The 20871-nt window shown below is 44.4% G+C and overlaps 1 protein-coding gene across 1 annotated transcript in view; it reads right to left on the bottom strand.

The window, feature by feature from the left end:
- Positions 1-20553, bottom strand: part of NAE1 (NEDD8 activating enzyme E1 subunit 1) — a 41848-nt gene extending 21295 nt beyond the window's left edge. The window contains exons 1-8 of the mRNA XM_049786398.1: positions 20463-20553; positions 13698-13801; positions 13533-13593; positions 11220-11250; positions 8625-8696; positions 7890-7969; positions 5961-6070; positions 1614-1723 (exon numbers count right to left, since the gene is read on the bottom strand). Coding sequence (XP_049642355.1) covers positions 1614-1723; positions 5961-6070; positions 7890-7969; positions 8625-8696; positions 11220-11250; positions 13533-13593; positions 13698-13801; positions 20463-20515 — 621 coding nt within the window. The 5' untranslated portion in view covers positions 20516-20553. The remainder of the gene's footprint in view (positions 1-1613; positions 1724-5960; positions 6071-7889; positions 7970-8624; positions 8697-11219; positions 11251-13532; positions 13594-13697; positions 13802-20462) is intronic.
- Positions 20554-20871: the final 318 nt, after the last annotated feature.

The following is a 20871-nucleotide window of genomic DNA, read 5'->3' on the forward strand; positions in this document are numbered from 1 at the left end:
AGAGCTTATTCCAGGGATCATTCTTTTTTTTTTTTTGGTTTTTGGGCCACACCCGGCAGTGCTCAGGGGTTACTCCTGGCTGTCTGCTCAGAAATAGCTCCTGGCAGGCACGGGGGACCATATGGGACACCGGGATTCGAACCAACCACCTTTGGTCCTGGATCGGCTGCTTGCAAGGCAAAGCCGCTGTGCTATCTCTCCGGGCCCCAGGGATCATTCTTGATGGACTCAGGAGACAATATGGGGTGCCAGGGATCAAACCTGGGCTAGCTGGGTATTAAGCAAGTGTCCTATTAACTGTCATGACACAATGGCCTCCTATTTTCTCACTTTTGTATAATTTTTTTAAAATATATACTTTTTTATTTAAGTAACATGATCATAGTTGGGTTACAGTCATAATAAGAACACCCCCCTTCACCAGAGTAACATTACCCTCTCTCCTTCCCATCCCCTGCCTGTATTCAAGACAGGCATTCTACTACAGTTATTTGTTTTTAAGTTCAGTAAGTTGTATTTTTTTTCCTTAAAAGATAAGAGTAAAAATATATAGTAGAGGTGTGATAGTGGCAATCGCCATTGTTTGCATAGGTCCAGAAAAATGGGGAAAATGGAAAAAAATCCTTGACCTTATTACAAAAAGGCCTCACCCCAGTAGTTTATTGGCATAAGACCCACTCTGGGGCCCGGAGAGATAGCACAGCGATGTTTGCCTTGCAAGCAGCCGATCCAGGACCAAAGGTGGTTGGTTCGAATCCCGGTGTCCCATATGGTCCCCCGTGCCTGCCAGGAGCTATTTCTGAGCAGACAGCCAGGAGTAGCCCCTGAGCACCGCCAGGTGTGGCCCAAAAAAAAAAAACCAAAAAAAAAAAAAAAAAAAAAAAAAGACCCACTCTGGGTTCCAGGCAACTTTTGTATAATTTTTAAAACCTTAGGTTGTGATTCAAGTGTAACCTCTAAGCATCACCGGGTGCGGCCCAAAAAGCAAAACAAAGAAATAAATAAAATACAAAAAACCCTTAGGTTAAAAAGAATGTTTTAAGGGCGCTGAGTTGATAGCACAGCGATAGGGTGTTTGCCTTGCATGTGGCCAACACAGGATGAACCCCAGTCCACCAATCCCCACCATCCCATAAGGTCCACCAGCCTGCCAGGAGGGACTTCTGAGCACAGAGCCAGGAGTAACCCCTAAGCACTGCTGGGTGTGACCCCCCAAAAAAACAAAAATAAAATTAAAATTAAAATTAAATAAAATAAATAAAAAGAATGCTTTAAGAAGCCAGGGATGTGGGGGCCAGAGAGATAGCACAGCGGTAAAGCGTTTGCCTTGGACGCAGAAGGATGACGGTTCGAATCTCTGTGTCCCAGGTGGTCCCCAGAGCCTGCCAGGAGTGATTTCTGAGCATAGAGCCAGGCGTAACCCCTGAGCGCTGGCGGGTGTGACCCAAAAACCAAAAACCAAAAACCAAAAAAAAAAAAAAAAAAGAAGCCAGGGATGTAGGCCACTTGCCTTAGATGTGTGAAGCCCTGAGTGCAATTACCCTTATCACCACAAGGAAAAGAAAAAAAAAGGTTTAAATCTATAAAGAAAGAAATGTGTGTAGACTACCAACCTTTTTTTCCATGTGATCCAAATCATAAGACTGAAAATGTTCTCTCAGTTCTGGAAATGGCTTATCTAGCCTCAGATCCTCTAAAGCATTATCAGGGTGAGATTCTATTACTGTGAAACAAATAATCACATAACAGGAATTTACTTGTTTGGCAACACACTGCGTCACAGAAACATCAAATAGCTGAAGTTTTAAAATGAGCACAGCACCTACAAGGCCTTTTCGGTATTGGAGTCATTACTGAGTCATAATATGCAACATTTATTTTACTAAATAAAAAATCTAAAGTACTTTTAATTTTAGTACAATTAAGAGTTACAATTACTCGGGCCCGGAGAGATAGCACAGCGGCATTTGCCTTGCAAGCAGCCGATCCAGGACCAAAGGTGGTTGGTTCAAATCCCGGTGTCCCATATGGTCCCCCGTGCCTGCCAGGAGCTATTTCTGAGCAGACAGCCAGGAGTAACCCCTGAGCAACGTCGGGTGTGGCCCAAAAACCAAAAAAAAAAGAGTTACAATTACTCTAGAGCAGAGCTGTCACATTATTCTAACTAGAAAAAAGAAATTTGAAAAATGTACTCAGTTCACAGTAAGCACCCTGCTTTCTTCCGGCTGTGATCTTCAATCTTCATCACCATCTGCCTAAACCTCTTCCTTAGAACCTTGGTGTTCACCCTTGACTCCTTGCTTCTGTGCCCCAACTTCAGTGACTTCAGACACATCCTGATGCTGCTTGGCCCACAGCTTTCCTCCATACAGGAGAACATGGCATTTCTTTCTCGCCTTTTTTTTATTTTGTTTTTGACTACACTCAGTAGTGCTCAGGGTTGATTCCTGGCTCTGCACTCAGAAATTGCTCCTGGTAGGCTCAGGGGACTTTATGGGATGCTGGGGATTGAACCCAGATTGGCTGCATGCAAGGCAAATGTCCTACCCAATGTGCTATTGCTCCAGCCTCATAGTGTTTGTTTTGTTTTTAGTTTTTTGGGTCACACTCAGCATCACTCAGGGGTTACTCTTGGCTCTCCGCTCAGACATCGCTCCTGGCAGGAACGGGGGACCATATGGGATTCCGGGATTTGAACCATCGTCCTTCTCATGCAAGACAAATGCCTTACCTCCATGCTCTCTCCACAACCACCCCCCTGCCCCGCCCTGCCCGGGCCTTTCTTTTATTTCCTCCAGCCTTTCTTAACAGCAGTTTTAGAACACTAACAGGGACCAGAGTGATAGCACAGTGGTAGGACATTTGCCTTGTACACAGTCAATCCAGGACAGACTCCGGTTCAATCCCTGGCATCCCATGTGGTCTCTCACACCTGCCAGGAGAGATTTCTGAGCAGAGCCAGGAGTAACACTTGAGTACCACCGGGTGTGACAAAAAAACAACAACAACAACAAAAAAACGAAACAGAACTTTGGGCCGGGGGCAAGAGGTAGTGCAAGCAGTAAGGCAATTAATTACGTTAACCTAGGACAGACCATGGTTTGATCCCCCACATCCCATATGGTCCCCCAAGCCAGGAGTGATTTCTGAGTACATAGCCAGGAGTAACCCCTGAGCATCACTGAGTATGGCCCAAAAAAGCAAAAAATACAAACGAAATGAGCCCGGAGAGATAGCAGCGTTTGCCTTGCAAGCAGCCGATCCAGGACCAAAGGTGGTTGGTTCGAATCCTGGTGTCCCATATGGTCCTCCGTGCCTGCCAGGAGCTATTTCTGAGCAGACAGCCAGGAGTAACCCCTGAGCACCGCCGGGTGTGACCCAAAAACAAAAACAAAAACAAAAACAAAAACAAAAACAAAAAAAAATACAAACAAAAAACACTGGGCCAAATTTAGTCACTTTTTTGCATGCAGAAGGACACATCCCATATGGTTCCCCATGTCTGCCAGGGGCGATTTCTGAGCGTAGAGCCAGGAGTAACCCCTGAGCGCTGCCGGGTGTTACCCAAACCCTCCCCACAAACAAACAAACAAATTTAAGTCACTTTTTTGCTGTATGACCTTAGCTAAGTAATTTAATCTCTCCAACAACCTATTTTTGTGAAAAGCATTTTATTTTGTTTTTGTTTTTAGGCCAGACCCAGTGACGCTCAGGGATTAGGTTACTCTTGGCTATGCAATCAGAAATCGCTCCTGGCTTGAGGGACCATATGGGACGCCGGGAATCAAACTGAGGCTGTCCTGGGTCAGCTGCCTTGTGCAAGGCAAGCGCCCTACCACGCTGTGCTACCACTCCGGTTCCTAAAAAGCATTTAATCTAATTGTTAAGGCATTTCTTATGACTTTGAAAACATTTGATGTAATCACATGAAGGATGGTACACAGGTCAAAATAACCTTCATTAGCATCTATTCCCACCACACTATTCTTTTTTTTTTTTTGGGGGGGGGGTCCATACCCAGCAGTGCTCAGGGGTTACTCCCGGCTCTATGCTCAGAAATCGCTCCTGGCAAACTCGGGGGACTATATGGGATGCCGGGATTTGAACCACCGTCCTTCTGCATCTAAGGCAAACGCCTTACCGCTGTGCTATCTCTCCACACCCCCCCCCCACTACACTATTCTTGGCAGTTTTTTTTGTTTGTTTGTTTTTGGGCCATACCCCACTGCACTCAGGACTTCCTCCTGGCTCTGCACTCAGGTATCGCATCTGGTAGGACATGGGAGACCATATGGGATGCCAGGGATCCAACCTGGGCCTACCATGCAAGGTGAGAATCCTATTCATTGTAATACTGCATCCCCTCCCCATCTCCTCTTCTTAAAAAATCTAGCTTAGGTCAGAGGCGCACACACTCTTTCTCATATAGACCTCTAGTAACCTCCTAACTGCAACCTTTGCCTGCACTCTTTGCTCCTTCAAATTCATTCATTCTCTATCCATCTTTAGAGTAACTCATTTAAAATTTCACCATTTCACTCTTCCACTTACATCTCTTAATTGGTGCAACATCACTAGCCAGAAGCTTACCTTACAAAATGCACCGTATCTTCCCCAAAAGATGACACCATAAAGCTACCAAAGCCAATGGTTATAAACTGAGGTAGCAAAGTACCTAGGTCCAAATAGCACAAAGATATTGACTGAAATTTTTATATTTAAGCCAGAGGAAAAAAAGATCAAAGGGCTAGAACACATGACTCAAATTTTAGCCACTACCCACCCCCATACCCCATCACCACCACACAACACTAGTGGCCTTCAGCACCACTGGACCAAACCTCTACAACATTCCCAAGCTCAAGCACTAAACTATCCAGTCAGACAACTGGGCTGAGTATCACAAGGAGTGGCTACAGGAGCCTCCTGAGCAATCCTTGGTAAGTCTTTCCACCTAAAACTTCTACGCCAATTTAAGATTAAAATTTTGTTAAGTAAGGGCTGCTGGAGAGATAGCATAGAGGTAAGGTGTTTGCCTTGTATGCAGAAGAAAGTGGTTCGAATCCCGGCATCCCATATGGTCCCACAAACTTGCCAGGAGCGATTTCTGAGTGTAGAGCCAGGGGTTAACCCCTAAGCGATGCCGGGTGTAACCCAAACCCCTTCCCAAATTTTGTAAGTAAAGAGCTAGTACTAATGCTGAATTCATGCAAGTCTGTCTCTTTAATAACTCTGCTATCTTGATTGCACCATTTCCATAGAAATGTTCATAGTTAAGGAAATGCCTTGTGTGGAACTATACCTGAGCAAAGGAAAACCTAAGACCTGTAAGAAAAAAGAATAAAAGATTAGAAGTAAAGTGGGGTGGGCCCGGAGAGATAGCACAGCGGCGTTTGCCTTGCAAGCAGCCGATCCAGGACCAAAGGTGGTTGGTTCGAATCCCGGTGTCCCATATGGTCCCCCGTGCCTGCCAGGAGCTATTTCTGAGCAGACAGCCAGGAGTAACCCCTGAGCAACGTCGGGTGTGGCCCAAAAACCAAAAAAAAAAAAAAAAAAAAAAAAAAAAAAGAAGTAAAGTGGGGTGGCCTCTGCAAGTGGATTTCTCAACCGTCTCAAGCAGCTGCTTGGGAACTATGTGGTTTTGGAGGATAAATAAATAAGCAAATAAATAAAAGAACACAGCTGGTAGGCCTCCTCATAAAATTAGGAAGTTATACTTGTATTTCTTGTTTTAGACCTTCTTTCAAGCTAAGTTTAATTTAAAAATAGTCTACTGATTCTGAATGCCACTCTGAACCTGGAGCTATTTTTAAGTTTACTAAAAATTTACTTTGTAACTTAAAGTTGACTTTCCAAAATGTCCACATTTCCAAAACTGTAGTTTTAAAGTAGTTAAAAAAAAGTTAACTTTTTTTTGTAGTTAAAATTACCATTTGTCAGCCCCATAGTCACAATTTTACCTGGATGTTCCTTTATAATGATCCTCATATAACCAACTAGTCCATATGTCCTACAGATCAAAAGAGGAATTTGAGAGTTCCAGAGGACATCTGCTAACTGCAGCAATGTACTGTAAAAGAAAATAACAAAGTAAGAACATCAGCAAATGGAGATATGCCAAGCATGAAAATGCCTTAAAATAAAGACAAGTTGCTCACTTGTCACATTATTTATAATGCAAGGGAAGCCTGAAAATGCCTTAAAATAAAGCAAGCTGCATACTAAATAATGCAAATATATGTCTACTGGATTTATATAAGCAGGACAAGAATATACTGAAAAGCAATAACAAGAATGGGGGTGGGGTGGGAGGGCCAGGAGATGGCTCAGCTAAAGCACTTGCCTTTAAGTGTGAGGTCATGAGTTCCAGCCCTGGGGTCATTGACATGCACTGGAGCACAATCCTTAAACTCTGCTGTCTGTGCTTCTCAGCACTACGATTGATTTCCAGCTGCCCAACAGCCAGATCTTTGAGCACTAACATTTAAAGGATGTGACCCCCAACAAACACAACTAAGAAGATGTGCAAGTGCCAGGACTAGAGGTGGGATGCCTCCCCAGGCAATGAGTACATGTGAGCATCACTACTACCAAGTACAACCTCCAGTGAACATGTGAACAAGCACCAAAACTAAACTAATTTAACCCTTCTGTATAATAAGCACCCCCATATCACAATAAGATATCAAGAAGAGATGGGGCCAGAGAGATAGCACAGCAGTAGGGCGTTTGTCTTGCATGCAAAAGGACAGAGGCTCGAATCCCAGCATCCCATAAGGTCCCCAGAGCCTGCCGGGGGCGATTTCTGAGTGTAGAGCCAAGAGTAGCCCCTGAGCACTGCTGGGTATGACCCCCCAAAAAAAAACAAAACAAAAAAAAAAAGAGTATCAAGAAAAGAAAGGTGGGGAGAACCACAAAGTTGCAGTTTCTGAGAAAGTATCTTTTGGATAGTGGAATATAAAAGTCTCATTCTTTCTAGAAGAATGGTACTAAAAGGACTAAAAGGACTTCCTGGGTCAAGGTGATAATCCAACTGCTGGATATTCAAGGCTTTATAAGGCCTTAGGTTCAACTCCCAGCACTGCAGGGACCCCACCCTAGCACCTTAGATGGTGATAGAAACAGCCACAGTGGCTGCCCTCACACGCACACCCCAAAAAAAGACATTTCCTAGGAGCCAAAGTGATAGCACAGCACCTCAGGTAGGATGTTTGCCTGCATGCCTTGCATGCAGGGTTCGATCCTGGCATCCCATATGGTCCCCCATGTTTACCACCAGGAGTGATACCTAAGGGCAGAGCCAGAAGTAACCCCTGAGTACTGTCAGGTATGTCCTTCCCTCACCCACCAAAAAAGATACTTCCCAGAAATCTACATAACAGAGAAAATATTTACAAAATCTTATACACACCCTGAAGAGCTCTCTATTATTCTAACTTTAGTTTCTTTCACTAAGAGACAAAGTTCAATTTAACTGACCTAATAAGCATATTCAAAAATGCTTCACATAGAAGTATTTTTCTCTGCCCTATCTTTTTTTTAAACATAATATCAATAGTTACCAGTTGAGGCTTATTTATATAAGGAGTGTCAAAACAAACTACTTTTTGGTCTCTTTAATTTAAATCTTTCTTTGAAGGTACTGTGATTTATCAAGATATTCATAGTTGAGTTTCAGACACACAGAACTACTATCAGTGTCAACTTCTCTCCATCATTATTGCCAGAGTACCTCCCACATTGCTTCTATCTTTTTAATGCTGGAGATAAGTGCTTTCATGTAAAGGTTTCTACAGTTATAATCATTTTAAAATCTAGAGACTGTAAAGAGAAGAAACCTATGCAATTCTAACAAGAAACTAAAATAACATATTAACATAAAAATTTACCTTTCCGGAAGCTGAGTTGCAACCACAATGGTAAATTTACAGAAAAATGAAGGATCATTGTCTAGGATGTTTTCTGGATTCTAAATAGAAGAAAAAAAAATCCCCCAAAAAATTCACAATCAGATTAGATATGTCAGAAAGTTGAGCAATTCTAGAACAAATGAAGCACCATGCAAGACTCCAATGTTTTTTTTGTTTGTTTTTTGTTTTGGGGTCACACCTGGAAGCACTCAGGGGTTACTCCTGGCTCCACGCTCAGAAATCGCTCCTGGCAGGCCCGGGGACCATATGGGATGCCGGGATTCAAACCAATGACCTTCTGCATGCAAGGCAAACACCTTATCTCCATGCTATCTCGCTGGTCCCAAGACTCCAATGTTAAAAGTAATTCAACTCTCAACTAAACATCTTCAAAAATTCAAATTCCGGGGCTGGTGAGGTGGCGCTAGAGGTAAGGTGTTTGCCTTGCAAAAGCTAAGGAAGGATGGCGGTTCGTCCCATATGGTCCCCTCAAGTCAGAGGCAATTTCTGAGCGCTTAGCCCTGAGCATCAAACGGGTGTGGCCCAAACAAACAAACAAAAAAAGTTTAAAAAAAAATTCAAATTTCGCAATCTGATTCTGACTGCTTAAATGTGTTTAAATAAAAGGAAAAAAATAAATTCAGATTCCTTAGGCTGTGAGCTACTAAAACAATTACATTTCTGTACAGGAATAAAATGTGCACACTTATATACCTCTTCCACGAAACTTCCAGAGACATCATTATTTAATTCTTGTAAGAATTCCATGGCAGCTTGAGCTCGGTTCTTTATAAAAACAAAACATTGGACTTCAATTAGAAGAAAAGTTAAAATTAAAATTAAAAAGTTAGGCGCTGGAGAGATAGCATGGAGGTAAGGCATTTGCCTTTCATGCAAGAGGTCATCGGTTCGAATCCCAGCGTCCCATATGGTCCCCCGTGCCTGCCAGGAGCAATTTCTGAGCATGGAGCCAGGAGTAACCCCTGAGCACTGCTGGGTGTGACCCAAAAACCACAAAAAAAAAAAAATTAAAAAGTTAAAATACAAACTATCCATGAACAGTCCAGGCAAATACACTATAAAACGCCTAATCTTAAATTCAGGTATGACAATTCTGTTCTCCATAGCAATTAAACTGAAATTCAAAGACTATTTTAAATAACTAAACCACAATTATTCAGAGTTCTCTCCATTACCGATATTATTCACACTCTGCTTCTCTGATCAGGCAAATGATCAGAATACCATGGGTGGCAGACAGGGATGTTCTGGATCAAGTTCAGATCTACTTTAGATTCCCATGTCTTCACTCTAATTCAGTACTTCTCAATCATTTTCCGTCATGCCCCCAAGGAAGAAGAAAACATTTTTGCGCCCCACCCCCCGCGCGACTGTAAATAGTATCTTTATTAAAAAAAACTTTAACCTGCAAAATAAAAATATATAAAATAATCTGAACTGATTTTTTTAATCAGAGGCGATGTCTGGATTACAATGAGCACGTTTTGCAATGCATAGCTTTTCAAAGCGGGGTTTGAAGCAGGACACAGCAACTCTCAGCTCCAGAGACATACAGAGACATAAAAGACAGGGCTTAGGGCCCGGAGAGATAGCACAGCGGCGTTTGCCTTGCAAGCAGCCGATCCAGGACCAAAGGTGGTTGGTTCGAATCCCGGTGTCCCATATGGTCCCCCGTGCCTGCCAGGAGCTATTTCTGAGCAGACAGCCAGGAGTAACCCCTGAGCACCGCTGGGTATGGCCCAAAAACCAAAAAAAAAAAAAAAAAAAAAAAAAAAAAGACAGGGTTTAGCTTGTTATGACAGTGTTTGCCGAGGTCAAACGTGCCCCCCCTTAACTGAGCCTCGCATCCCCCCTAGGGGGCGCACCCCACTATTTGAGAAGCACTGCTCTAATTCAAGAAAGGCGAATCCTAGGTGGGTAAGAAGAAAATGGGAAAATGGAACACTGGTGGAAGAAAGTGGACATTGGTGAAGGGATTGGTAATGGAACAATGTGTACCTGAAATTCAATTACAAATCATTTTGTTGTTTACACTGAGTCAATTTTTAAAAAGATGATTCATTAAGCATCAGTCATTTTCATTCCAAATATTATACTAAGCTGACTGACTAATAAAGCTTTGTATAAGTTCTAGTATGAAATACAAAAATAAAGGATATTCTAGCTAACTTAAAATTTTAATAACAGGGGCCAGAGCGGTGGGGTAAGTGGTAGGGCATTTGCCTTGCACGTGCTAACCTAGGACGAACTGCAGTTCAATCCCCCCAGTGTCTCATATGGTCTCCCAAGCCAGGAGCAATTTCTGAGCACATCGCCAGGAGTAACCCCTGAGCATCACTGGGTTTGGCCCCAAAACAAAACAGAACAAAAAACATTTTAATAACAGGAATACTTAAAACTGTACTTGAGGGCCCGGAGAGATAGCACAGCGGCATTTGTCTTGCAAGCAGCTGATCCAGGACCGAAGGTGGTTGGTTCGAATCCCGGTGTCCCATATGGTCCACCGTGCCTGCCAGGAGCTATTTCTGAGCAGACAGCCAGGAGTAACCCCTGAGCAACGTCGGGTGTGGCCCAAAAACAAAAACAACAACAAAAAAAAATGTACTTGAACATTATCCAAGATTAATTTGGGGGGGCCGGAGAGATAGCATGGAGGTAAGGCGTTTGCCTTTCATGCAGGAGGTCATCGGTTCGAATCCCGGCGCCCCATATGGTCCCCTGTGCCTGCCAGGAGCAATTTCTGAGCCTGGAGCCAGGAATAACCCCTGAGCACTGCCAGGTGTGACCCAAAAACCAAAAAAAAAAAAAAAAAAAAAGATTAATTTGGCTTTATTATAGAATACAATGTAAACTAACAGAGATTTACAACAAAATCAGGAAGAATGAGCTAATTTAACTTTCTTAGGAAGAACAAGCTAATTTAACTTTCTTAGGGAGATACTGAGCTATTTTAAAGTCAAAGCTTTGAGTCAAAGCTGAGTGAAGGATCTGGAAGCAAGAGCCCCAACACACCCAGGGGAGGTTTTGGGGCCACACCCAGTGTCACTCAGGTATCACTCCTGACTATAAACTCAGAAATTACTTCTGACAGGTTCAGGGTACCATAATGGATGCCAGGAATTGAACCTAGGTCAGCAAAAGCCTTTACCACTGTGTTATTACTCTAGCCCCACAAATTAAATATTTTAACTAAAAGAAATAATAAAGCCAAAGTTTTTCAAGCACTCAAAACATAGTGACATCATTAGGTGTTTAAAACCCAACTATGGTCTATAATAAATCACTTACCTTGCCAATACTGCTTCTTTGAAGAAAAAAGCTAAAATAGGGGGGAAAAAAGAGAGTTCTTTCACTATGAAGGAAAGATTACTTTTTTGGGGGGAGGTTTGGGGCCACACCCGTTTGATGCGCAGGGTTACTCCTGGCTAAGCGCTCAGAAATTGCCCCTGGCTTGGGGGGACCATATGGGACGCTGGGGGGATCGAACTGCGGTCCTTCCTTGGCTAGCGCTTGTAAGGCAGACACCTTACCTCTAGCGCCACCTCGCCGGCCCCAAGATTACTTATTATACCTGGTATAATTCATAGTGTAAGACAGATTATGATTCTAGATTGTAGGAGACTTCTTTGAAGGAAGAAAGTTGAAAACTTGTAACCAAAGAAACTAATGTTTCCTAAAGAGTGTACCACAGACTGGAGCCAGAGCAATAGCATAGTTAGCAGGTAGGACACTTGCAAACCTAGTTCAATCCCTGCAACCCCTCAGTTCCTGAGACCCACCTCTGAGCATTGTTTTGGTGGCCACATCTGGGAAATGCTGTGCTGAACTGCTTGCCTTTTACAAGGAACTAGTAACCATTTATTCAGACTTCTTCCCACACATCACACCTTCATCATGCTCCATGGTACCTCACCAGAATCAGTTGTTTAAATTATTTTGGCTTTTGAGCTATATCCAGCTGTGTTTAGGTGACTCCTAACTCAGTAGTTGGGGAACATGCAGTTCCAGAAATCAAACCTGGGGCCCCTGCATGCAATGCAAATCCTCCAGTACACTGAACTAACTCCATGGCCCTGGATCAATCAGTTTTATAGCACTTTTTCTTAGCACATCCTGTTCTAAATCACCAAGTAAGCAACAATAAGGCTTTATAGATACCAAATAAATGACTGTTGTAAAAAAAAAATCTATATACCATAATCCAAAGAAAATTTATTATAGCTTAATATGAATTAAACTGATTTTCCTTATGTTTATTCATTGTTTACTGATAAATATTGAATACCCTTAATCCAAGCTCCTGAAAAAACTTGAAATCCAAATACAAGCATGCTCTCAAAATCTAAATATGATTATATTTAAAGAATGATAAATAGAGCATTTTTGTTGAATTTTTGGTTTTAGGGACACATTCAGGAGTGCTGAGCGGCTAGTCTTGGTTTGGTCTTGGGAAACCACGTGGTGTCAGAATCATACCTGGGCTTTTCACATGCAAAGCATGTATACTGGTCCTTTGAACTATCTCGCTGGTTCAATCTTTTTTCTTTTTAAATCAGGATTATCCCCAAGAGTGCTTGGGGTGGGCCATCCTTAAGAAATCACTCTGAGAGAAAGTAGTAGAGGGAACTATACCTGGAGTAGGCTAGGAAGACACCACAAATCACCAAGCTCTGTTAGTGATTCCTCAGCATAGAACCAAGAAGAACACCTGACCATCACCAGATGTGACCTTAGCCCCATTCCCCTCAATATAAAGAAAGTGCCATAAATAAAAGGAAACTTTTTATTATTATTTTAGGGGGAAAGTAGTAGGGCTAAGGATTGAACCTAGGGTCTCATACATGCGAAGCATATACTCTGGGCACATCCTTCCTCTCTCTCCTTTCTTTTTGGACTACACCTCACAGTAATTAGGGGCTATTGATGGCTAGGTGCTTGGAAGTGACTTCTGGTGATGCTGAGGAGACTATAAGCAGTGCCAGAGATCAAGCATGGGCCTCCTGTCTGTACTGAATGAACTCCAGCCAAGCCCTTCTACTCTTGTGAGCAAAAATGTAATTATTGTCAAGCAAAGACTAAAACCTGAAAATCAATGCAGAGAACAGATCCAGATTTCACAAATAATAAAATACATTATAAACATTATAACATTAATAGGATTATTAATACTAACAACAAAATATTATGCATTAATAACAGCAATAAAAACAGTAATAATGGGGGCCAGTGTGGTGGTGGTAGAGGTAAGGTGTCTGCCTTGCCAGCGCTAGCCTAGGACAGACCGAGGTTCGATCCCCAGGCGTCCCATATGGTCCCCCAAGCCAGAAACAACTTCTGAGCGCATAGCCAGGAGTAACCCCTGAGCATCACCAGGTGTGGCCCAAAAACCAAAAACAAAAACCAGTAATAATGGCCTATTTGCTAGATATCCTGCTAGCACTTTAACTACATAAATCACTTCATCCTTAGTATAATCCTAACATGAGAATTACTTCTAGCTGACTGTCAAGTCACTGATCAAGGAGGTGATTAAGTTCTCAGTCCCTGTGACAGTATACTACCTCCACTAACATGCACTTAATCGAAAGGACTAGAACTTACTTATTTCCAGCATCTTCTCCGCTGACTTGATTTCCATCAATAATTGTAAATGAACCAATACCTAGGAGACAAAACAGAGTCCAACAAGAATATGTATCTCTAGTTCAAACTCTAAAGAAGTACACTTAGGGTGAGAAAAAAAAAAAACCCACAAAACTACATTACCTGGTAATACTAAGTTTTTAAGAATTTCAGTTCCTGTAGCTGTTGCATTTATTAGGCAAACATGAGCAGATTCTAAAGCCTCTTGCCCATGATCACCCCACAACCTGCAAAACAAGAGACAAATTTAACCCTTAAAATTAATTCTTTCTGGGGTTGGTCAGCAGGTAGGTCATAAGCCTTATCTGCAGCCAACCCAGATTCAATTCCTGGCATCCCAGATGGTCCCCTTAGCACTGCCACAGTAATTGCGGAGGATCACTGGGTCTGGCCCTAAAACCAAAAAAAGAAAACAAACAAACAAAAAAATCTTTCTTATTTGATGTTGATTTTTAAAGTTTTACTGGGGTGAGGGAGTAGGGAGAAAGCGAGTTGGGCCACATTTGGCAGTGCTTGGGGGAACCATATGAATGCCAGGAATTTGAACTGGAGGAGGCTGTACGCAAAGCAAACAATTGTACTCTCTCCAGCCAGATCTTTGACGTTTAATGTGCTCTTGTACTGTCTGAAGAGATAACTCAAAGGGCTGAGGACATGGTTTGCATGCACAAGGCCTGAATTCAATTCCCAGATCTGTCATCCCAAGAGCAATGCAGGGAGCAACCCCCAAGTAGGCAGTAACAAGAAGCCTCCAAAACAAAACTAAACTAAACTAAATTCTCTTTTTTTTTTTTTTTTTTTTTTTGGGTCACACCTGGTGGTGCTCAGGGGTTACTCCTGGCTGTCTGCTCAGAAATAGCTCCTGGCAGGCATGGGGGACCATATGGGACACCGGGATTTGAACCAACCACCTTTGGTCCTGGATCAGCTGCTTGCAAGGCAAACGCCGCTGTGCTATCTCTCCGGGCCCTAAACTAAATTCTCTTACAGGGGCTGGAGGGATTGTGTAGAGCATGGGGCACTTGACTTGCATGTGACCAACCAGGGTTTGATCCTCAGAATCCCAAATGGTTCCCCAAGACTCCTAGGAAGAATTCTCAAGTGCAAAATCAGGAGTAACCCCTAAGCATCACTGGATGTGGTTCAAAAACAAAACAAACAAAAAAAGTCCAAGAAACAAATTAAATAAAAAGGGGCTCTTACATAGAACAATTGGTGAATATGAAACAACAATACCAGGAGGGGTTAATGGGGCTTCTATATCTGAGTCACTGAAGACTCATACAGGTTGATGCCTTGCCATGGTTAGAGGGAGATCAAATCAAAACTAGTTAACCAGCTTCTTGTCCATTATTCTTTCTGAGTTAGCTAGTTACAATCAGAAAAATCTTTGAATATACTCCTTATCATTAAAGAAGTACTCTGTGGGGCTGGAGAGATAGCATGAAGGTAAGGTATTTGCCTTGCATGTAGAAGGACAGTGGTTCGAATCCCAGCATCCTATATGTTCCCCCAAGCCTGCCAGGAGCGATTTCTGAGCGTAGAGCCAGGAGTAACCCCTGACTGCTGGTGGGTGTGACCCAAAATCCAAAATAAATAAATAAATAAATAAATAAATAAATAAATAAATAAATAAATAAATCTATAATGGGACTGGAGTAATGGCACAGAGGTTAAGGATGAACCTGAGTTTGATCCCCAGTATCCCATATGGTACCCCGAGCCTCCTGCCAGGAGCAATTTCTGAGCATAGAGCCAGGAGTAATCCCTGAGCGCTGCAGGGTATGACCCAAAAATCAAAAACCAAAAAAAAAAAAAAAAAAAAGAAAGTGCTCTGGACTGAAAGCCTATTCTGTTCAATGTCACTGATTTGGTATATCTAAGATCATGGTATAGATTTGGGGGGGGGGGCACACCTGTTTGATGCTCAGTGGTTACTCCTGGCTAAGCGCTCAGAAATCGCCCCTGGCTTGGGGGGACCATATGGGACGCAGGGGGATCCGACCGACCGCTGGCCTTCTTTGGCTAGCGCTTGCAAAGCAGACACCTTACCTCTAGCGCCACCTCACCGGCCCCCATGGCATAAATTTTAACACTGTGCCAGATGCAAGATAGATTGAGCAATGATTTTTCTTAAAAAAAACAATGAGATGGGCCCGGAGAGATAGCACAGCGGCATTTGCCTTGCAAGCTGCTGATCCAGGACCAAAGGTGGTTGGTTCGAATCCCGGTGTCCCATATGGTCCCCCGTGCCTGCCAGGAGCTATTTCTGAGCAGACAGCCAGGAGTAACCCCTGAGCACCGCCGGGTGTGACCCAAAAAAAACAAAACAAAAAAAAAAACAATGAGATTACTGGAGCTGAAGTAGGGTGCTTGCCTTGCATGTGGCCAACCCAGGTTCAATCTTCGGCATCCTAGATGGTCAGTCCCCTAAGCCCTGCCAAGAGTAATTCCTGAATGCAGTCCGGTATAACCCCCAGAACCAAAGTCAAGAAAAAAAAAACCCTCAGAAAACAGAATTATTATCTAAAAAGCCTCATACCAATCAACTGCTACAGGAATGCTTTAAAACAGGGGTCCTCAAACTTTTTAAACAGGGGGCCAGTTCACTGTCTCTCAGACCATTGGAGGGTCTGACTATAGTAAAAACAAAACGTATGAACTAATTCTTTTTTGGGGGGAGGGACCACACCCAGTGGTGCTCAGGGGTTACTCCTGGCTGTCTGCTCAGAAATAGCTCCTGGCAGGCACGGGGGACCATATGGGACACCGGGATTCCAACCAACCACCTTTGGTCCTGGATCGGCTGCTTGCAAGGCAAACGCCACTGTGCTATCTCTCTGGGCCCTGTGAACGAATTCTAATGCACACTGCATACATCTTACTTTGCAATGAAGAAACAAAACAGATACAAATACAATATGTGGCCCGCAGGCCATAGTTTGAGGACCACTGCTTTAAAATAACCAATGAGGCAGCTATAACCATGCCCACAAACGTAGCTGCCATGTTCGAACTGGGCCAGCTTCACAAATTCACTCTTTTCTGAAGGAGATGTAAATAAACTGAACTGCCAAGATAATGGCTACACCAGCCACCCCCCATCCCAGCAGAAAGCTGGCTATCTCGAGAGGAGAGGGTTGGCCAAGCCCCTACCCTGCTGAAGGCATGCCTGCTGCTTCCATCACCCACAATACCATTTTCCTGATGGTCCTGCCTCATCACTGACCCTCTACAATTCCCTTCAGGGACTGAGTGCAGAGCCAGGAGTAACCCCTGAGTGATGCTGGATGTGACCCCTCCCCCCCAAAAAAACCAAAAACACAAAAACAACCAAGCAAAAAAAACAAAACAAAACAAAACAAAAAAAACTAACCAGGGGCCGGAGAAATAAGTGGGTAGAGTATTTATTTACCTTGCATGTAACAATGCAGTTCAATGCCCAGCATCCCACAAGCCTGCCAGGACTAAATTTTGAGCTCAGAGTGAAGAGTAACCTCTGAGCACTGCCAGGTGGTTCCCAAGCCTACCAGAACTAAATATCTGAGCTCAGAGTGAGGAGTAACTCCTGAGTACTGCCAGTTGTGCCACCCCCCCCCAAAGCAAACTACATGATATTTATTCTGGCACCCAGGCCAACCTAATGCCATGGTACCTTCATCCAGAAAACTTATAAAGTAATTTCTGTTCTTGCAGTACAGGAAGTTTAGGGATACCAACATCATTAGAATATCATGTCCAGGGCCCGGAGAGATAGCACAGCAGCATTTGCCTTGCAAGCTGCTGATCCAGGACCAAAGGTGGTTGGTTCGAATCCCGGTGTCCCATATGGTCCCCCATGCCTGCCAGAAGCTATTTCTGAGCAGACAGCCAGGAGTAACCCCTGAGCACTGCCGGGAGTGGCCCAAAAACCAAAAAATAAATAAATAAATTAATTAATTAAATAAATAAATAAAAGAATATCATGTCCAATAAAACTTAGATAAGGGAGGCTGGAGAGATAGCACAGCGGTAGAGCGTTTGCCTGGCATGCAGAAGGATGGTGGTTCGGGTCCCGGCATCCCATATGACCCCCTGAGCCTGCCAGGAGCAATTTCTGAGAGTAGAGCCAGGAGTAGTCCCTGATTGCTACTGGGTGTGACCCAAACCACCCCCCAAAAAACTTAGATAACATTAATGCCTCTTCCCCAGCACCTGATCCACACCCCCACCATCTTCCACATCAGCTTCCCCCCTGCCATACTCCTGCCAATGCTAAGGATCCAATGAAGGGCCTTATACATGCAAGGCAACTCTAACTGCCTCACCTGGCTTTTTATTTGCTAAACATCCTTTTCTCTAGCCTAGTCTCGGCTCCACATAGGGCCCTATTATTCCCTGTTTTCACCACTGGAGCCCAATGCCTGGACCAGGGTAAATGGTCACAGAGGAGCTTGTCAACTACATGGAAAATCCAGTTGAATTCGCTACAAAAGTCAAGCACACAAATGGCCAATTTGATAGATGGGTGCTTGGGCAGTCAGAGGGTGAGCCCAACACAACACTAAAGAATCTCTAAGTAACGGTTCAAAAAAGGGGTCAAACACAATTCAATCCTGCACTCTTGCTGACCTAAGGAGAGTTGGGCTTTGTTACCTGTTGCCACTGCTTCTCATAGCTTCCACCTGACACTAAAAACCAACTCTCTCTATTATAGATAACTTTTGGGGCCGGGGAGCTGCTGAAGGGCTGAAGCTCATGCTTTGCAATCAGGAGATCCAGATTCACCATCCCAGCTCTATAAGATCCCCCACAAACACCTCCGGAGGCAAACTTCAAACAAAAAGCTCAAAGTAGTCTCTAAGTCAGGGGTCTCAAACTCGCGGCCCGCGGGCCGTTTGCGGGTTTGCGCCCTCCGTACAACATTTTGTGGCCCTGCCCTAGAGGAATCTTTTTTTGTTTTGTTTTGTTTTAGTTGTTTGGGTCACACACCCCAATTTTCAAAGCTTACTACTGACTTTGCACTCAAGGATCACCCCGACTTTGCCTCCTGTGGCCCCCAGGCAAATTGAGTTTGAGACCCCTGCTAAGTACTGTGAGCTTTAACTCCCAAAAATCAAACAAGATCAAGTTTGGGGGGAAAGAAGTAGTTACAGAGTGGCAGAGAACATTTACTACAAGAATGAGGCATTGGGTTTGATCCTTGGGATAAAAAAAAAAAAAAAAAAGGCAAAAAGATGGGGGACCAATGTTTGATCCCTAAATGGATTTGGCTCAGCAAAAACTCCTTTGTCACAGACACTTTGTAACCTGAAATAACCTCCTCAGCTCTGTCATAGATGCATTCAAATCACAAAGAACTCCAAGAATTTACAAAAGAATATAGCTGATGGGCCAGAACTGAGTTTGATCCCCAGCATCCTATATAGTCCCCCCAAGTTGCCAGGAGTGCAGACACTTGTGAAGAAATGATAGAACCCTCCTGAAAGAGCCAGAAACCAGGATTTATATCTTGACTCACACAGAAGACTCAAAAATTATTTTCTAACTTCCCCAAGACTCAGTTTCCCCATATCTCAGCTGAATGCCTATTATCTAGGCTGCTCTCCGCATAGGGTGCTGGGAGCCCTCACTGGCAACTGCCTGTCATTTAACACAAACTAACTGCTCAAGGCTTGGATGAAGAGGGCAGGAAATCGGGGAGAAGAGGGAATTTTTGTTATTTCCACTGCCTTAACTTACTGAAGAAACTAAGTAGATGGGGCCAGAGAGGTGGCGCAAAGGGAGGGCATTTGCCTTGCATGCAGCTGACCCAGGATGGAACTGGGTTCAATCCCCGGAGTCCCATATGGTCCCCCCAAGCCAGGAGCGATTTCTGAGTGCATAGCCAGGAGTAACCCCTGAGCATCACTGGGTGTGGCCCAAAAACAAACAAACAGAAAAGAAACTAAGTAGAGATCAGCTAGATAGTACCAGCAGGTATAAAATTTGCTGGCCAGGGGCTGTGGCTGACCCTAGTTCGATCCCCAGCACCCCTTTTGATTACCTGAGCACCACCAGGAGTGATTCCTAAGCACAGAGCCAGGAGTAGTTCAAAAACTGGGTGTAGTTCAAAAACCAAAAGAAAAAAGTAAAGGAAGAGGAAGAGGAGGAAGAGAAAAGAGCTTAGAAAGTGATCAAGGCCCTGCTTGAGATAAGCTGGGACACGGAGGTGCTTAGGGTACATGGGTTGGACACACACACACACACACACACACACACACACACACAAAACCAGGGTACATGGGTTGGTCTCACACACACACACACACACACACACACAAACCCAGATGCATGAAAGTGGAAAATGTCAGATTTCCTCCAGTCTGACAAAAAAAAAAAAAAAAGGGGGGGGTTTGCTACCTCTAAGAACTTTTTTCTATTGTGTGCAAATGGAAATATTTTGCATCTTATTGGGTTAAATGTCTTGAGACTCTTTTTGATTTAACTTTTAATAATTGTGGTATTATTTTATTAAATGTTGAATCATTTTAAATTTTTAAATAAAGGATTAAATAATATTTTTGAAATAGTTTAATAATTCCATTTTTAATGTGGCTCTGAGACAAGGAATGAGCTGCGCTTCTACGGTAGAGGAAGGCTGGGAAGAGAGACGGGGTGCTCCGGACCCGCCCTCCCGCATTGCACGCCGCGTGGCGGGCGGGCGGGTGCACCCAGATTGGGGGTGCGCGTGGGGCCCCAAGCGGCGGCTCCGGGAGCCCTGGATGGCCCGGCCTGGCCCGGCCCGGCAGGAGGCCCGGGGGAGGCCCGCCCGCGCCGCCCTCTGTCTGCAGCTCGGCCCTAGGGCGGCATCGGGGCCCGGCCGGCTCGCCCCGCCCCGCCCCGCAGGCTCCGGGAGCCCCGGCTCACCTGAGCTGCCGGTCGTACTTCTGCTCTTTCAGCAGCTTCCCCGGCTGCGCCATGGTCGCAGCGAACCGGCTTGCCGCCTCGCAGCACCACCACCGCCGCCGCCGCCGCCGCCAGTGCGCAGGCGCAGAGGCCGTCCCGGGCCCGCGTCGTCGCTTCCCGCGCGCCGCCTGTAGGGGACGCTTCACGCCACTGCGCACGCGCAGCCCGAATGGCATGACCTGGCATTCCGCCCGCGCCTTGGCTCGGGACGCGCACCCAGCTGGGTGCCCTGCGAGCCTAGTAGCCAGCTACTAGGTAGACTTTGGCCGTGGAGTCGTTGTGAGCGGACTTTGGCTCTGGGATCCGAGAGTTTTAAATCGGGACCATTTGCTGCTTGTGAAATCTACCCTTGATCTCTTGGAATCCTCAA

Source organism: Suncus etruscus, chromosome 14, assembly GCF_024139225.1.
Source record: "Suncus etruscus isolate mSunEtr1 chromosome 14, mSunEtr1.pri.cur, whole genome shotgun sequence".
Classification (NCBI taxonomy): Eukaryota; Metazoa; Chordata; class Mammalia; order Eulipotyphla; family Soricidae; genus Suncus; species Suncus etruscus.